General features: G+C 44.6%; 1 protein-coding gene across 4 annotated transcripts in view; it reads left to right on the top strand.

Moving 5' to 3' along the window:
- SSBP3 (single stranded DNA binding protein 3) overlaps positions 1-15,435 on the top strand; it is a 172,549-nt gene that overhangs the window by 152,540 nt on the left and 4,574 nt on the right. For 2 of the 4 annotated variants that reach the window (XM_081195423.1, XM_081195421.1), the window contains 8 exons: positions 2,478-2,544; positions 2,659-2,735; positions 8,013-8,077; positions 8,201-8,249; positions 9,982-10,017; positions 10,842-10,896; positions 12,593-12,663; positions 14,446-14,524. In XM_081195423.1, coding sequence (XP_081051549.1) covers positions 2,478-2,544; positions 2,659-2,735; positions 8,013-8,077; positions 8,201-8,249; positions 9,982-10,017; positions 10,842-10,896; positions 12,593-12,663; positions 14,446-14,524 — 499 coding nt within the window. Of the gene's footprint in view, positions 1-2,477; positions 2,545-2,658; positions 2,736-7,988; positions 8,078-8,200; positions 8,250-9,981; positions 10,018-10,841; positions 10,897-12,592; positions 12,664-14,445; positions 14,525-15,435 lie in introns of all 4 variants that reach the window. The other 2 variants (XM_081195422.1, XM_081195420.1) reach the window with 1 other exon arrangement.

Below are 15,435 nucleotides of genomic sequence, written 5' to 3'. Positions count from 1 at the left end.
TTACCATTTCTACAAAACGTGTTGACGTATTTTAAATACAAATGGCATCTTCATAATCTGTTCACTTCTGTTAAGTAAGGAAGGAAGGGGAAACGCTATCACCCTTGTTGATGAAATGTCATCTGTGTTGGCAAACAGATAACTTTCTTTAACGCAGTGCATTTCCCAAATGTATACCTTAAAATTGCACTGGCACCAGTAGCATTTCATTCAAGGACCTTCACTGAGACTCAGGCTGCATATGGATGACAGCTTTTTAAAAAATGAAGATATATGATAGATTCATGAGGAATGGGATATGCACATGTGGGCATCTGCAGGGAGGATAAGGAGAGTATCAAACCCCACCCACCCACCCACCTGATAAGCCATCTTCCCTGGATTCCAAGTTTTCATTACAAAAAGAAGTGGAGGGGAAGCAAGTCTTCAGCCCTTGTTGAACCTGAAATATGAGGCAAAATATGCAGGTGCTACTCTGCTCATTTGTTTTGTTAAAAAAATATATGAGCCTGTTCCTGTATTTTTAGCCAATGAATGAAGGCATAGCAATGACTGATGTTTAGGAAAGCAGATCTAGCCAATTAGGCAAGAGAGAAATAGTATATTTAAGAAACTTCCTGGCTTATTTTAAAGCTTTTGTTTTTCTCCAGTGAGGAAGTCATTGTTGTCGAATGGGGGGGGGGGTGTCAGGTACCTAGGCGTTAATGTAGCTGAGACTGGAGTAAAGGTACCCCAAACCAAAAGGTAGTAGCAAAGATGGAAGTTCACTTGGGTCTTATTTCACCCCCCCCCAAAAAAAGTGATACCCCGTGAGTTTGTAACCCGTAGACTCAGCTATGCAGCTGCAAATGTGTTGGGAAGTGCAGTACACTAGACACTAGATGGCAACTGTGAGCTATAGCAAATTCAATGTATTTTTCAAAAGGATTTTTTTTTAAAGCAACATTTTCACAACATTTAAAAAATGCATGCAGATTCTACCCTGATCAAAACTTACCGTGCCAGTGCAGATAAACTCCATCACCGTTGTAGCTATATATGTTTATTTATAAAGATTTAAATATAACTTTTCACTTCCAAAGTGGTCCCAAAGCAGTTTACAGTAAAAATAAATATAAACCTAGTGATAAAACAAAGCAGTTCACACACTAAAACCTGCAGTAATGGAGGCTATAGTGTACTAAAACTCCAGAGCAGATTCAACCAAGCCCTCCAAAAACCTGGGAGGGCAGTTGTTTATGTCAAAGAAGGCCCTGAATGGCATGGCTTCTAAGTGATGGTGCCATTACTGATAAGGCCCTACCCTATATCCCCACAAGAAGGAGCCCCCTGAGACAATCCAAGAGCCCAGGCTGGGTGGTGTGGGTAGAAGTGCTCCATAAGATACCTAGGTCCCCATCCATTGAGGGGCTTTTGTAAGTTAGCTAGTCTCCAGTGTATGCATTTTCAATATGCTTGTGGAATATATAGGTGCTTGTGAAGGATGCTTATATTTAGCAGGTAACTGGAGGGGGGTGTTTGCAAAACACCCACAAACCAGATAAACACAGATGAACTTAAGGACCAAACCTAGAAGAATATTTAGCATCAAAAGAGTTACCACAGTCAGTTAGCCCACTCAAGCACCTGGAGCTATTTTACTCTGGCTTTACGGCAGGAAAAGCATGATTTTTGAAAGTGCTATAGAAAAGGAGGCTTCTTTTCTGAAGAAGGCCAGGAGTGGACAAAATTACAAATTGTGTCAGTAAGCCCATTTGGCCAAGGTAATGCAAAGGTGAAAGGCATTTCTAGAAGACCGTCAACATCTGGAAGGAAAGGACTGCTTTTTTCAATGGGCTAGTAGACAAGGGGGTTGTAGCATTCAACTATGCACACGTGAGACTCTAGGAACTGATGATAGATGAGCTGGGATAAATAAGAGATATCACTTACCCATTCAGGGAATGAAGCGGAGGCCATTCTCCACCTACATGTGTATTGTGAAAATGATGTCCCATATGTTACATTTTTCTCATACAAATAAATGGTACTTTTAAAAATGCTGCTTTTTTCATTCCGCTCCCTCTGCCATACCTACCTTTCACTGTTGGCTTAGGGGAAAGTCGGCCAAGAATAACTGAAATGGGGGGGAAGTTTTCCTGTTCCTTTTTGAAGGAGGATTTCTAGGGAAGATTAAGCCTATCCTCGAATCAACCGGGTTTCCTCTGCAGACAACCACACAATGGCAATATGAGACAAATGCAGGGCTTACAGCATAAGGGGGCTGTTCTACCCTCACCCTTGTCGGTAAATTGACCCATTTCCTTGACGTCTAATGCTTTTGGGTATAGATATAAAAGCAGCTGAGCCAAAAGGGCCTTCAGCCCATGACTGGTTTTTCTAATTGCAGCAGCAAATGTAACAAAGCAATATTGATAATTGTACTGTGCATCTCCCAAGTATTTGATTTCCTCAAAATTGTTTCATTTCCCCCATAGCCTCCAGGGGGTGTTCCTGGTACACAGCCCTTGCTGCCCAACTCAATGGACCCCACACGACAACAAGGTAAATGTGATTCGGCTTGTCTGCAGGTGTTCTTTCCCCTTGGCCTATCCTTTCACCAAGTGCATTACTCTCCAGTAATAAAGTAACATCTTCCTGTCTCTCTTCTCTCGCTAGGGCATCCCAACATGGGAGGGCCAATGCAAAGGATGAATCCTCCACGAGGAATGGGGCCCATGGGTCCAGGTCCACAGGTAAAACCTGGGCAGAGCATTTCCTACCCCGTCCAGTGCCAAACAATAGCTTTGCTACTTTATGAAGTTAGCGAGCAAAACATCATAAAAGCAACCTCTGGGAGCTTGAAGAGCTAGGAGCACTTCCATTCCTCCCAAACCTTTTCTTCCTCACCATTAGCGATAATGCATTTTACATTAGTGTGTTTACATGTGTCTGGATGGGGGGGGGAATCCCACCTTCCAACATCTAGTTATGGCTTCAGAAGTGAACATCCTCATATCACGTACTTCATGTGCTCACCTGCTCCCACCTTCCATCTTTGCTCTTTTCATCCAAATGGGCAAACTCTGGTTTAATTGGACTCTGGTCAGGAAAGAATCTTACAACTTGAGATGCTAACCCTTAGGTGGGGTGGGGGTTTTGCGGGTACAGTGCTGAATTTATTTCACTTGATTGTTGTGGTTTTTTTGAATAATAAAATTTGCTGCAGTTTATTCTGCGCTTTATAGCACCGGCAGACACCCTATCGACTTTGCAGGTCGACCCAAAAGGTGCTTGTTTTTTCTTTTCTTTTTTGCTGCACAGCAAAGTGTATTTGATGTCCATACTTCGCATTTACTACATACTGCAGGAGGAATGATGGAGGGAAGAGGAGGGCTGACAAGTTACTTCTCAGATGCATGCCATGGGCCAATCATGGCCCGTATCTGCTTTTATACAGTTCTGCTTCAGTCTTGGATCCCAGCAATGCTACCTCTGGTGGTAGCATCCCCTCAGCAGAACTCCACTCAGGGAATGCTCCCGCCCGTGGACGTTGTGGGAGGTGGCATTCACCTACTCAGCCCTTCCTTCTGCAGCCCCTTGCATCTCCCTAAAATCGGCTCTGGAGGGTTGGAGGCTCTCTGGGACAGGGGAAAAGGGTTGTGGGGGAGAGAGAGAACACAGCAAAAAGCTCCTTCCCCACTTCCTCTTCTGGATCAAGCACCTTCTGAGGACGGAAGGAACAATTCAGTTAGTGGGAACAATTCAGTTAGTTGAATCCGTACCTCAGGGTTTGACCCTTAAGGATCTGGACAACTTCATAGGCTGCCTAGAAAGCCATTGCTCCTAGATACCTAATTCTGTTGCAATACGTCTGTTTTGTGGGTTCTGTTGGGACTCTCTGCGCCAACAGATCAGTGTGAGAAGCTTCCAAGGGGACAGATGGAGTCAGATGGTGAAGAGAGAGAGATACAAGGTCCTCTCTCCAGTCTCTCGGCTGGTCCACTTTTTGTGCCATGGTTGGATCAGGTTATTGAGGTGCATGATGCACATTTACTTGTTATAAATAAGTGTTGATGGGGATGGTACTGAGGAATGTGCATCTCTTCTTTCACAGGCTTGCCACTTCCCTGTGGAGCTTCCTTTGCAATCCTGCTCTCTCCTTGTTCTCTTAGCATGCTTCTTCCTGAAACCTGACAAGCTCAGATACCTCTCTTTGCTTTCTCATATTAAACTTTAGGGACATTCAGGCCAGATTTTCCTTGACTTGGGGTAGTTACAGATGTTCATTTAACTCATGGTCTCTTAAAGCATTGCTCATGTAACCATATGGAAAGCCTGGTCATTAGTAATACTCAGCTACACAGTGAGGCTTTTCTGTAGTGTCCACTCCAATAGACTGAGGCACCTGTATCACATGGTTTGATACTAGAGATGACCAGCTTGCCACATGTGCACTTCAGAAAACAGTTGCAGGGGAACCATAACCAGTGGCCACATTTTAGTGAGGTCCCTTGCACTTTCTGAAACTTCTTTTGGGATTAGCTATCTGTGCAGTGGCTCAGTTCAGACAGCCTTCCAAGCCATGATTATGGTTCAGTATTTGAAGGAACAGCATAGAAAACCGACTACAGATTCGACACCAGAACCCCAGCACACCATGAGTCCCTCACTAAAACTGATACTAAGAAAATGTTAGCATACCAAGGGATGTATTAACAGGGCCTAGTACACGTCAGAAAAGCGGCTTGCTTCTTTCCCTCCCATCTCCCCTGTCATTTTTACTAATACTATCAGGTTTGTCAATTTCAGCAACTGTGAAATCGTAATCATTTAAAGTGTTGAACTACCACTTTAAAAGGGGGGACGTGCATAAAACGTTTCCTTGGGTTTCCTTGCAAATCGCTTTCATCCAGTAATACCCTGTGAAGTTCTTTGGATCTGCAGCTGCAGCAAAAGTGTTGACCCTTACAAACACCATTCCTAGGGAGCCACCTGTGATAAGTCAGCCCAGCACTTAAGGTTCTGCTGCTATTACCAGATTAACCTCAGGGTCAGCAAGTGTAAGGAGAAGGCTTTAAGTCAGACCATCTGTTTTCAGGCTAGGACTGGCAATAGCTGAGCAGGAGGCATAGGCAAGTGCAGAAGGAGGGCTTAGACTTGGAGAAAGTGGGCAGAATAATAGTTGCCTGCTATTAGGAACAACTTTACTCGAAGGGTCTTGATAACTCTGTGACAGCATCGTTGCAAAGAAAACAATTGGAATAGGTGCAGTATGAGCCCACGTTTCAATCTTCTGCATCTAATTTACACAAATTAATCCTGTTTATCATAATACATCAGCCTTCGTCTACCCAGGAACTTAAAGTTGTTGTCCATTTGCCCCAGCCAGCATGACCAATGATCAGGAATGGCCAAAGTTGTAGTCTGGAGACCCCCAGGTTTGGAAAGGCTGTGCAGCATAGCATCAGAAGGAGAGTGCAAAAGAGGAAGATAAATACCGTATTTTTCGCTCTATAAGACACACTTTTTTCCCTCCTAAAAAGTAAGGGTAAATGTGTGTGCATCTTATGGAGCGAATGCAGGCTGCACGGCTATCCCTGAAGCCAGAACAGCAAGAGGGATTGCTGTGCAGCAATCCCTCTTGCTGTTCTAGCTTCAGGGATAGCCGCGCAAAGCCTCTTAAACAACATTTGATTCAGAATTTTTTCTTCTTCTTGTTTTCCTCCTCTAAAAACTAGGTGCATCTTATGGTCCGTCTTATAGAGTGAAAAAATATGGTAACTGAACTTCTTGATACTGGTGCAAAGTATGAACTTGTCCATTAGAACGCCAGTTGAAGCCACACACCTCCAGGAAAGCAAGAGAAAAAAGAAAGAAAGTTGCTTGCATCATAATCATTCCGGCAAGCTTAGATTCCAATAGCTTTGTTATCTATTTTAATGGTCTGGCACTGTTAGTGATGGGTACAAAGCTCTTAATAGTCCCTGATGTGTTATTATAACAGCTTGCATCTGTTATAGTTGTGTCAGCCAAACAAAGACTGCTTCAAAACTTTTGGATGTGCTGTACAACTTGGACAAGCCATGTGCTTGCCATCCCCACGAAGGGGCGTACTTAAGAGTGATTTCATTCCATTGGCATTGTAGTTACGTAGGCATCTGCCGTGGTTGAATTTGCAGCTGTTGTTAAGTGTAGGTGCATGGAGTCTTTCTAAAGCCACGCATGAAATGTGTGTAGGTGAGCATTCCCTGTGTCTAGCTCTTGTTTACCTTGCTGTGGGTGCGGAGTTGTGGGGGGGGGGAGTCATTTTTTGTCCCTTTGGTGCTTGCTTCTCATTCCAAAATAGCATTGGTCCCTGTTCCCAGCCAATAAGAGTTTAAACATGTCATTAATGAAAGTGTGGGGAAGGAGCTGTCCCACTTGTCCTGTGTTACCTGAAGTTAGCGAGGCAGGTGAAGCTCTTTGATTTGCTTTTTTTAAAAAATGGAGATTGTGACTATCCAGGTTGCCTAGCATTCAGCCAAGCAGTCTGTTTGCTTGCCAGGAGTATGGACTGTACTGATCGGCTCATGATCAGCAGATCTGTTGCCAGCTGTGGCTGCCCTCTGTCAGGAGAAATGGAAGGCCAAAGTGTTCCGTTCAAGAGTTGAGGGTTCCTGAGAAACCCTTGCAACAAAATCACAGCAGAGCTCTGCCTCGTCTTCAGCGAGCAGCTCTTCCGAGAGGGTATAAACAGTATGTAAGCCAGTTGCCATTTTGCTTTAAACTCTTTTCAAAGAGGAACCCGCTTTGAACCACCTCTCTGCTTTGTGCAGTCTACATCAGGCCCTGCAGGGCAGCCATGTTTGGAGGGGAGCCAATCAGCCAGCCAAGTGTCAGCTGTCTTTCAGGAACCAAGAAAATCGGAATCCATAGCCGCCGACTTTAGATCTAGATTTATGACTTCAGAGAGGTGGGGAGGAAGCAGCTTCTTCAGGTGTTTCAGCAAGTGCTCACATGTAGACTTCCACAATAAGCTGCCTTTTCATCCCCAGCCCTTAATCGTTAGCTTTCCGTGGGCTTCGCAGCTGTGACAGATTGGCGCCCTTTCTGTCAGATTTCATCTTTTAGATCTCCTTTGCGAAACAAGTGGGACCTAGTACAGTTCTGTAGTATCTCTCTGGTGCACAGAAGTGAATTTGTGCTCTAACTTTGGTCTGTGTTGGGGGAACCGAAAGTGTTTGCCAGCCGTGTTTAATGGGAGAGAAATGACATTTTCTAGCCTAAGAATTGTCTTCTCTTTCTTGTGCATGAACACCAGTAAAGATTTGCGCAGTTTTGTGACTGGCCAGCTTTGCTGTTTTGTAACCGAATGCTCTTTACTTAGAAGCTGTTGCAAACCTTTGTGCTGTCACTATTCCCCTTTCTGAACACCCCATCACGTGCTCATTGCCTTGTCTTCCTTAAAGCAGAATCTTTCTCTCTTCTGCCCACCCCACCCCACATTTTCTCCTGCTTCTTTCCATGCAATTCTCCCACCACAACACTAAGCAAGGAATCTTAATTCTTTCATGTCTACCTCCCCCGTTTGGCTTCCTATGACAAGCCTCTCTTTTTTGGTTTTGTTTGTTTGTGTTTATTACCTTTCAAGATAACCATCTTACATACCCTTTAGGTGCAGCTACTGCTTCCTTGATGACCAGCATTGGCCAGTGCTAGAAGCCTTAGCCCACTGGGCATTCCTGGTACACTCCTACCATGAGATGGAAATTCGGGTGGCTTCTAAGATTTTCTTCCCCACTCCCCCTTTAAAAAAAAAAATCCTTTGCCTGGTCAAAGAGCAAATTGAGAGATACCGCCGTCCTGTTTTACTTTTTCAAAGTAGCCAATTTTGCCTATATGTTCATTATCATCATCTTTTCTTCTTTTTTTTTAATTAAAGTTCATTTTCACAAACTAACCCTCTCGTTTTTGTTTGTTTTTTTCCTTTCTCTTTTCTTCTCCGGTTTCCCTTCTCGTTATGGTAGACTGATCCTTGGTTATCATTGCAGAACTATGGCGGCGGAATGAGACCTCCACCCAACTCTCTAGGGCCCGGCATGCCTGGGATTAACATGTAAGGCACCTGCCATGCTGCTGGCTTTCTGTTGACGTTCTTACAATTCTAGATGTGGAAATCATTTTGGTTTCACGTTGTCACTCTGTACATGCTGAAGGCTTGTTTTCTCTCAAACTCCAGGGGTCCAGGAGCTGGTAGACCATGGCCCAATCCCAACAGCGCTAATTCAGTAAGTGTCCATTTATTTGAATGCCTTTGTTCTTGTAAACTTGGCCCTCATAATTTAGATTTCCTGTAGTACTTGAATTCCTCTCATTTGCCGTCTTCTGGCATTCTACTGTAGGGGTGAGATGGGACATCCAAACTAACTAGGCCCACACTGCAGCCACCATTCCAGTCTCCTTTCATGAGTTGGAGGGAGTCTCCTGTACACATGGGTCCCGCTTTCCAACCATAATGCGTTGCTGAGAAATGGCTTGTTAGGCGAGCATTCGCATAACGAGCCAATCATTTCCTTTGTTTTCTATTGGGAAATCCCACTGCATTCCCTGATAAAACAAGGCAACAGGAGAAACACCACATTTTCCTACTGTATATCTACACCAGCATGGTCTCTCCACCCCGTCACCCTCCCCCAGTTCTTCCTCCATCTCTGATAAATGCTACCGGCCTGCCCCTTTTCTTCCCGTTTTTGAACCAGTTCCACTCCCCTTGCCTGAATCTAACCAGTGAGTTAGTTGGTCAACAATGTCACTGCATGAGCCCGCGAGGACAGCCAAGGGAAGGCCTGTGGGGCTGAGCTGAGGAGCTTCCTCCGCTGGTGCAGCCGCCACCTCTTTCTCCTCCTTTTTTCGCCCTCCTCTGGCACTGAGGCCTAGGCCAAGAGTGAAGCCTATGATGAGACTGAGGCTGGCATCAGCACCAACTCTTCTTCTTCCTCCACCAGCTACTGCAGTGACAAAACTCACTCGCTCAGCCCTGGAGGAAGCCAAGGTCCTCCTCTCTTTCTTCATCCTTGGTGTCTCCCTCATTGTCCCAGCCACCAACCTGGCTGGCACTCTGTGGGCTTGGCTCTGACATGTTCTTCGCCGCTCAGGGACAGCGACTTTGCCCCCATCTCAACGACTGAGGAAGAGGCTTTGCTTGTGGACTCGGATACACAGTAGGAAAATGTCAGGCTCACTATTGAAAATAAAGTTCACGATCAAGCAACACCATTCTCTCAAGTCCAACTGTTCAGATATCTGAATCAGCCGTTTGTATAGCAAAGTTTGGGCACAACTAAGCAAATTTTTGCATAACAAGCATTCAGTTAGCGGGACCTGTGTGTGCCGGTAGAGACTCTTGCTTGTTTTCCAACCCCAGAATATCAGGCTTCTAAAATGGTTGGGGAACTGCCGCAAGTACAGGAATCTCCCGGCTTCAGACATTTGCCATCCAATGGCGGCCAGGGGACAGAGCTAGTGTGCTCGTTCCCACTGCCCTCCCTTGTGTGCAATCTTTTAAGAGGGTTCCTGAATCTCTGTTGAAATGTGTTGATTCCCCTTCCCAGCAGAGCTGTCAACGTTTCCCTTTTTTAAAGGGAAATTCCCTTATTCCGAATAGGACTCCTCGCAAGAAAAGGGATAAGTTGACCGCTATGCCTTCTCAGTGGGATGGTGGGATGTGCTCCAGTGTCCCTCTGTTCCTATCTTGGGTTCTCTGAACATTTTTTTTAAAAAAGAAAGACTGAAATTATGTTATCTGGGTTGTATGTATTGCGTCTGTCTCCTGGACACAGGTAACAGTTGTTGAGACCTCCAGGTATAGGGGGGTATATAAATTCAATAATAATAGTAATAATAATAATAATAATTTTATTTGTATGGACTCTTTGCCTACAGTCATCACCTATAGGATTCATTTCCCTGTACAGTTGGTATATTTCATCAAGTAATGCCTATGCTCTGATCTTCTTGCAGATTCCATACTCTTCTTCATCGCCTGGTACATACGTGGTAGGTTTATATTTCTTTATGGGTAGTGATGTGCCGGTCCGCCATACGATTCGATATTTTGGTGTTTGCGTGCACACAAATAGGAATCCTGACTCAGGATACAAGTTCCTGCAGGGACTTGGTTCTGTGTCTTGTGTATTCGCTTCTGCGGTGAGGCCAAGAATTCTAAGAAGTCTGAGCTACATGCTTTCTGAGGAAGCCCCTTTCTGTTCCTCCAGACAATGTGAATAACGCATGTCTGAAGCCCCCCCCCCCCCCAGTCTTGAACATGCCTCAAAAGTAGGGAAAGAAATCCCTTAGTGACCCCAGCTGTGCGAATGATGCAGTGGTGGCGTAACTGCGTTTAAGGGGTCTCGAGAACGCATTTCTGAAGTTTCGCACGGTGATTACAATTCGCGTGTCGGCGGAGAACTTTGAATGCATACTCCTCTAATTGTTCTGGAATGAGATCGTCCCAATGGCACATCCAAGAAGTACGTTGCAGCGTTCTAAGTTGCCCGTTTCTGTTTGCACCTTCTGCAGATGTGAAGGTTATAGAAAGACTGCCCCCTGTTAACTACCCTGGCAGATAGACTTGGTATGTGGTCCTTGCACAGATGTGCCGCCCCCCCCCCCGCTCCTCAGTAAAACCTTCATTTTTCCCGAGGCTTAAACAAAGAAATTGCACTTTGGCTACAAGAGTGCATCAAAGGTTTTAGCAGGAGATTAATGCTTGGCTGAATACCAAGGTGAGACATTGTTGCTGACAGCAGCAGGATCTGGCTGACCTATTGCAGGCTGTGTTATCACAGTGGTTCCTGATGTGTATTTAATCTTGTCAACAGGGGCCCCCTGGTGGCGGAGGTCCTCCTGGAACACCTATCATGCCTAGCCCCGCAGGTAAGGGTGAAAGAAAGCAGCACTAATTCCCCCCCCCCCATTTTTTATTTTTTATTTAAAGAGAATTGAGAGCCCGGTAATGGTTGGGTTAGCTTAGCAGGTTTCCTTTGCTGCTGGATTTTATTTAAGGTCGCAACAGCAACAATCTGCATGCCACCGATGCACTGTTTGGCTATTGATTGGGCGCAGCTGCTGTAAAGCAACCCGACTCTTTTCAAAGGGAGAGGTTTTGTCTTCCGTTCCTCTTTCCCTGCCCTCGCTGCCAGCCACGTGCTGATGGCTTTTATTCTGCCAGGGCTTAAAACATGAGGGAGCCCCGCAAGAGGGGTATGAGAAATGGGGTTAGTGGGAGATTTGGCTGCACCAAAAGCCTTTCCGGAGGGGTGGGAGGTGGCATGTACCATACTTCGGCCTTGAGTTCCCAGTAAGCCATGTGAAAGAGGTCGCTGCGTCCCTTGATGAATTATCCATGTGAAATTTGACACGTTGGGAGAGGCGTCGGCAATTTTTTAAAAACCTATTTTTATGTTGGTAGATAAGGAAAAATCATTTGTGGGAGGGGTGGATTTGTAGAAGTTAACTAGGAACATTCTCCAGATATCCAAAAGAAGTTTAAAGAGGGTTATTGTTGTTGTTTTTAAGCCAGTCCCACCCACCTTTTAAAAAAAACACCCAACTTCTTTAGGGCTGTTCTGTTTTTGGGTTGCCCAATATTAGCACCAGGAAGGCCTACACAAATCTCTTTTTGTTGTCCGGGTCAGTGTTGTCGTGTTGCCATATTTGTACTGGGAGTAAATTCCACTTTGTAAAACGGTGCTCACTCCCCAGGAGGCTGAGTAAAATTCCCTTCCCCCTTCGTGTATTTCCCTCGTAGTAAAGTGGGAGGGGAGGAAGAGAGTGTGTGTGTCAGTGTTGGGGCTGGTGAATATTCCTGATAGGCCTGCAAGGGTGATTTACTATACATTGCATGTGTCGGTGGCAAGAATAAAAGCGGGGGGAGTGGTGGCTCTGGGGAGGTAAGCCATGCCGCGTGTAACTCTCGTGTACCACAGCTGCAGGGGTGGAGCTTCAGTGTAGTATTACCACTGCCTTCCTACTCTTGCATTTATATGAGAACTCTGACCTACATTTCAGACTAGGTCATAATAAAACAATCCATATGTTAATGTAGGCACCATTCCTCTCTCTCCCTCTCTCCCTCGTCACCATGGCCTGCTTGTAATTTGTGTATTTTTGTTTGTATTCTGCCCCTCAATTAAACACTTGTCTCATAGTGCTTTCATTATTAAGAAAAATATTGGGTTTTCTGTTGTTGTTTTTTTAAAAAAATTGTGACTAAATGTCATCCATGTGTTTTGTTATTTTTTTAAAGATGAAATATGATGTTGTAGTAAGATAATTGCATCAGCTAATTTTGAGGTGTTATGCGACACATGGCAGCAAATTATCTTTCTACACCTCTCCTGGCAAGAAAGCCCCAATATTCTTGGTTAGTAGCAGAATTCTTTTCACAGTTGAATTTCTGTGATTAAAAACTTTGTGAATCTTCATTAAATACAAATTAGCCAGAAAATGGTGGTACTTAGAGAGAATTTTAGGTGATAAAATACAAAAGAATGAGTTCAAGTGGCATGAGTTTGTTTTAATTAAGAAATGAATTAATCACCCTGACTTAGTGGGTTTCACTGTTCTACAGATTCGACAAATTCAAGTGACAACATCTACACAATGATTAATCCCGTACCGCCTGGAGGCAGTCGGTCGAATGTAAGTCTGCTTTCTAATAATTTACATATCAGATACCATAACAAATCATAATTAACTTCATCAGTTGAGGGTAAAGCAGTTTAATTGATTTCAGCCATTTGTTACAAAACAGAAATAAAACAAACCATCAAAAAGTGATTAACTCTTCAGCGACTTTGTTAATTTTTTACGCTTATTAAAACAGCGGCGTTCACGCAGCTCTGGTCAAGATTGTCACGCACATTGCTGGTTAGCGGGGTTGCATTTAAAGGAGACACAGCTGATGCCCGGGCCTTTCTTCACCTTTTACTCAAGCTGATCTCAAAGAGATTCTGTTAAGATTACCTGCCAGATTTTTGTCTTCAGGACAATGCCAGCCCAATATTTCAGATAAGCAGCTCTTATTGGGGAAGGGCAGCTCTTTCCTGAATACTTCTATGTTCAGACCTAGTTTTTCAGACTGAACTAGTCTAAACTCCAGTAGCTGGATGATTGCTTAAAGTGTGTCCTGTCCATTTCTCAGAAAACATTGTCCAAAGAGAATGGAATACAGAACAGAGAGGAGGCAGAGGAGGAGCAAACACTTAAATCTCAGGGTTTTAATTCATGGGATGTTAGAAGAAGCAAACTGATGATTGCAAGAATAAAAAACAACTGGGGTCTAAATACAGGTGTTGTGGCTTAACCCATTGAAGCTAAATAAATCTGGTCCTAGCCAGTATTTGGATAGAAAACTGTCAAGGAATCCAGTGTGTTCTTCCCTATGTAACTTGGATGAAAGGCAGGGGTACAATTAGATGACATGGAGCCTAAAGAAATCTTGACTGGCAACTGAAACATTTTGGCAGATGAGATTTCATAGGCCCAGATTAGTCATGTTATTAGAACTTTCACCTCTTGCACTACTTCTGTCACTTAAGGGCAGGATTCAGCAAATGGGCCCCACCAGCAGAAGCCCATGCATGGACTTCCGCTAGCTTTCCTCCCTCTCCTCCTCCCATGCCCACAAAACTGGCTCTGTTGGGATCAGGAAAACACCCAGAAGTACCTGCAGGGTGAAGAGAGGACAAAGCATTCATTATACCACACAAGCAGAAAGATTTGTGCTAACGGAACAATTTGCTTAATGCTATGTTGAATTCCTCCCTTGGTTTGCACATCACAAGTTGGAGATGGCTTTTATATGGACCCTGCATATAGTAGTAGTTTGTGGTTGAAGGGTTCCAGACTGCCCACACATGGTGCTGAAGTAGAGGGGGGCAGCAAAATTTCTGCCCAGCTGAAAAGCACAGTAGTTGTGGCATGGCCGGGCGTAGGCCATCCAACAGTATCAGATGCCCAGACAACCATGTCTTAAGCTGGACAGCAGCTGCTCCATTTGGCTATCCACTTTGATCCAAAAGAGAAGAGCAGAGTTCCCTGCAACTTCCTTTCAGGATTGAGTCTGCCCACAGGAGTGGTACAAGATGCAATAGATCAATGGCTTCTTCGAAGAGAGAGGGTGTGTATCAAACCTCCTCAATTAGGAAGACACATACCCAGTGGGCGATGGTGGGTTTTCAGTGCAAACTGTTGTTTCCTAAAGAACTTTTCATTATTTTGTGTTTTAAACAGAATTCAGAAACCTCAGTTTGCAGAGCATTGCTGCCACTGGTGTTCTGAAGCATCTAGCTGCCAATAGACATACAAGCTAATATATTGTATGTTGGATATTTTATAATATGAGTGATGTGTGGTAACTGACAGCTTTCTTTCTTTCTTTCTTTCTTTCTTTCTTTCTTTCTTTCTTTCTTTCTTTCTCAGTTCCCCATGGGACCTGGCTCAGATGGCCCAATGGGGGGCATGGGTGGGATGGAGCCGCATCACATGAATGGCTCATTAGGTAAGACTTCAGCAATATTCAGCGTTTTTGGACTATCTTCTCACGGGACATCCCAGAACCAGCAGTGATAAAATGAGTTCTAGTTGCGCACTTTATCATTTTAACTGTTTAGGATGTGCAATCACAAACACATTTTAACATCCTTCATGTACTTGTTCCTGGCTGAAAACATTGCTTTATGTTAATGTGGGAATGCAGAATTTTTGATTGGAGGATCAACACCAGGCAGTGGAATAGTTGTTTAAGATATGTTATAATCTGCTTGGGTCCAGAATTAGAGTGCCCTTGGTACAGAACCTTGGGAGGACATGCAGTGAGCCACCAATTTCTTTGATTGTTGCTTTTTGCAGTGACCCTGGTGTAGGGTTACTTCGGGTGTATTCCCCCCTGCACTCTAGGGGGGAAATGTTTGAATCAGGGATTAGTACAGGTATTAGTTCTTGCAAGGACCCTTTGCAAGGTGGTGGGGTGACCCTAGTCCTAGCTAGACTCGACACCCAGGGCCTTTGTCCTGATACTCTGCAAAATCCTGTAGCAGATGCTTTCTGACCTCAGAGCTCCTAGGGCTGTGCCTGTTGGCTGATGTGTGCTTTCGGCATTTGTTTTTGTGGTGCGGATCCTGTTTGTTTCCAGAGCTTTGGGGACTTGCTCAGTCAGTGCTGGTAATCTGCAAAGCCCAGTCTTGTGAAGGCTTGGCCATTCCTGACACACTCAGCGTAGGAAAGTAGCCAGGGAGCAGGGACTGCTGGTCACAGGCTTTGCCAGGCTCCTGTTGATGGATAAAGGCGAAGCGGCAGCATCAACCTAACCGTGGCACGAGTGTTTTAATTAAAGCAGCAGAAAGACCCATTAACCTCCTATGTTTGCCTTATACATCTTGCTGAAGTAGAGGTGCTATACTCCATCTTGAT

This window comes from Podarcis bocagei (assembly GCF_964188305.1).
Source record: "Podarcis bocagei genome assembly, chromosome: 5".
Classification (NCBI taxonomy): Eukaryota; Metazoa; Chordata; class Lepidosauria; order Squamata; family Lacertidae; genus Podarcis; species Podarcis bocagei.
This window is presented reverse-complemented; position numbering and strand designations above follow the sequence as displayed.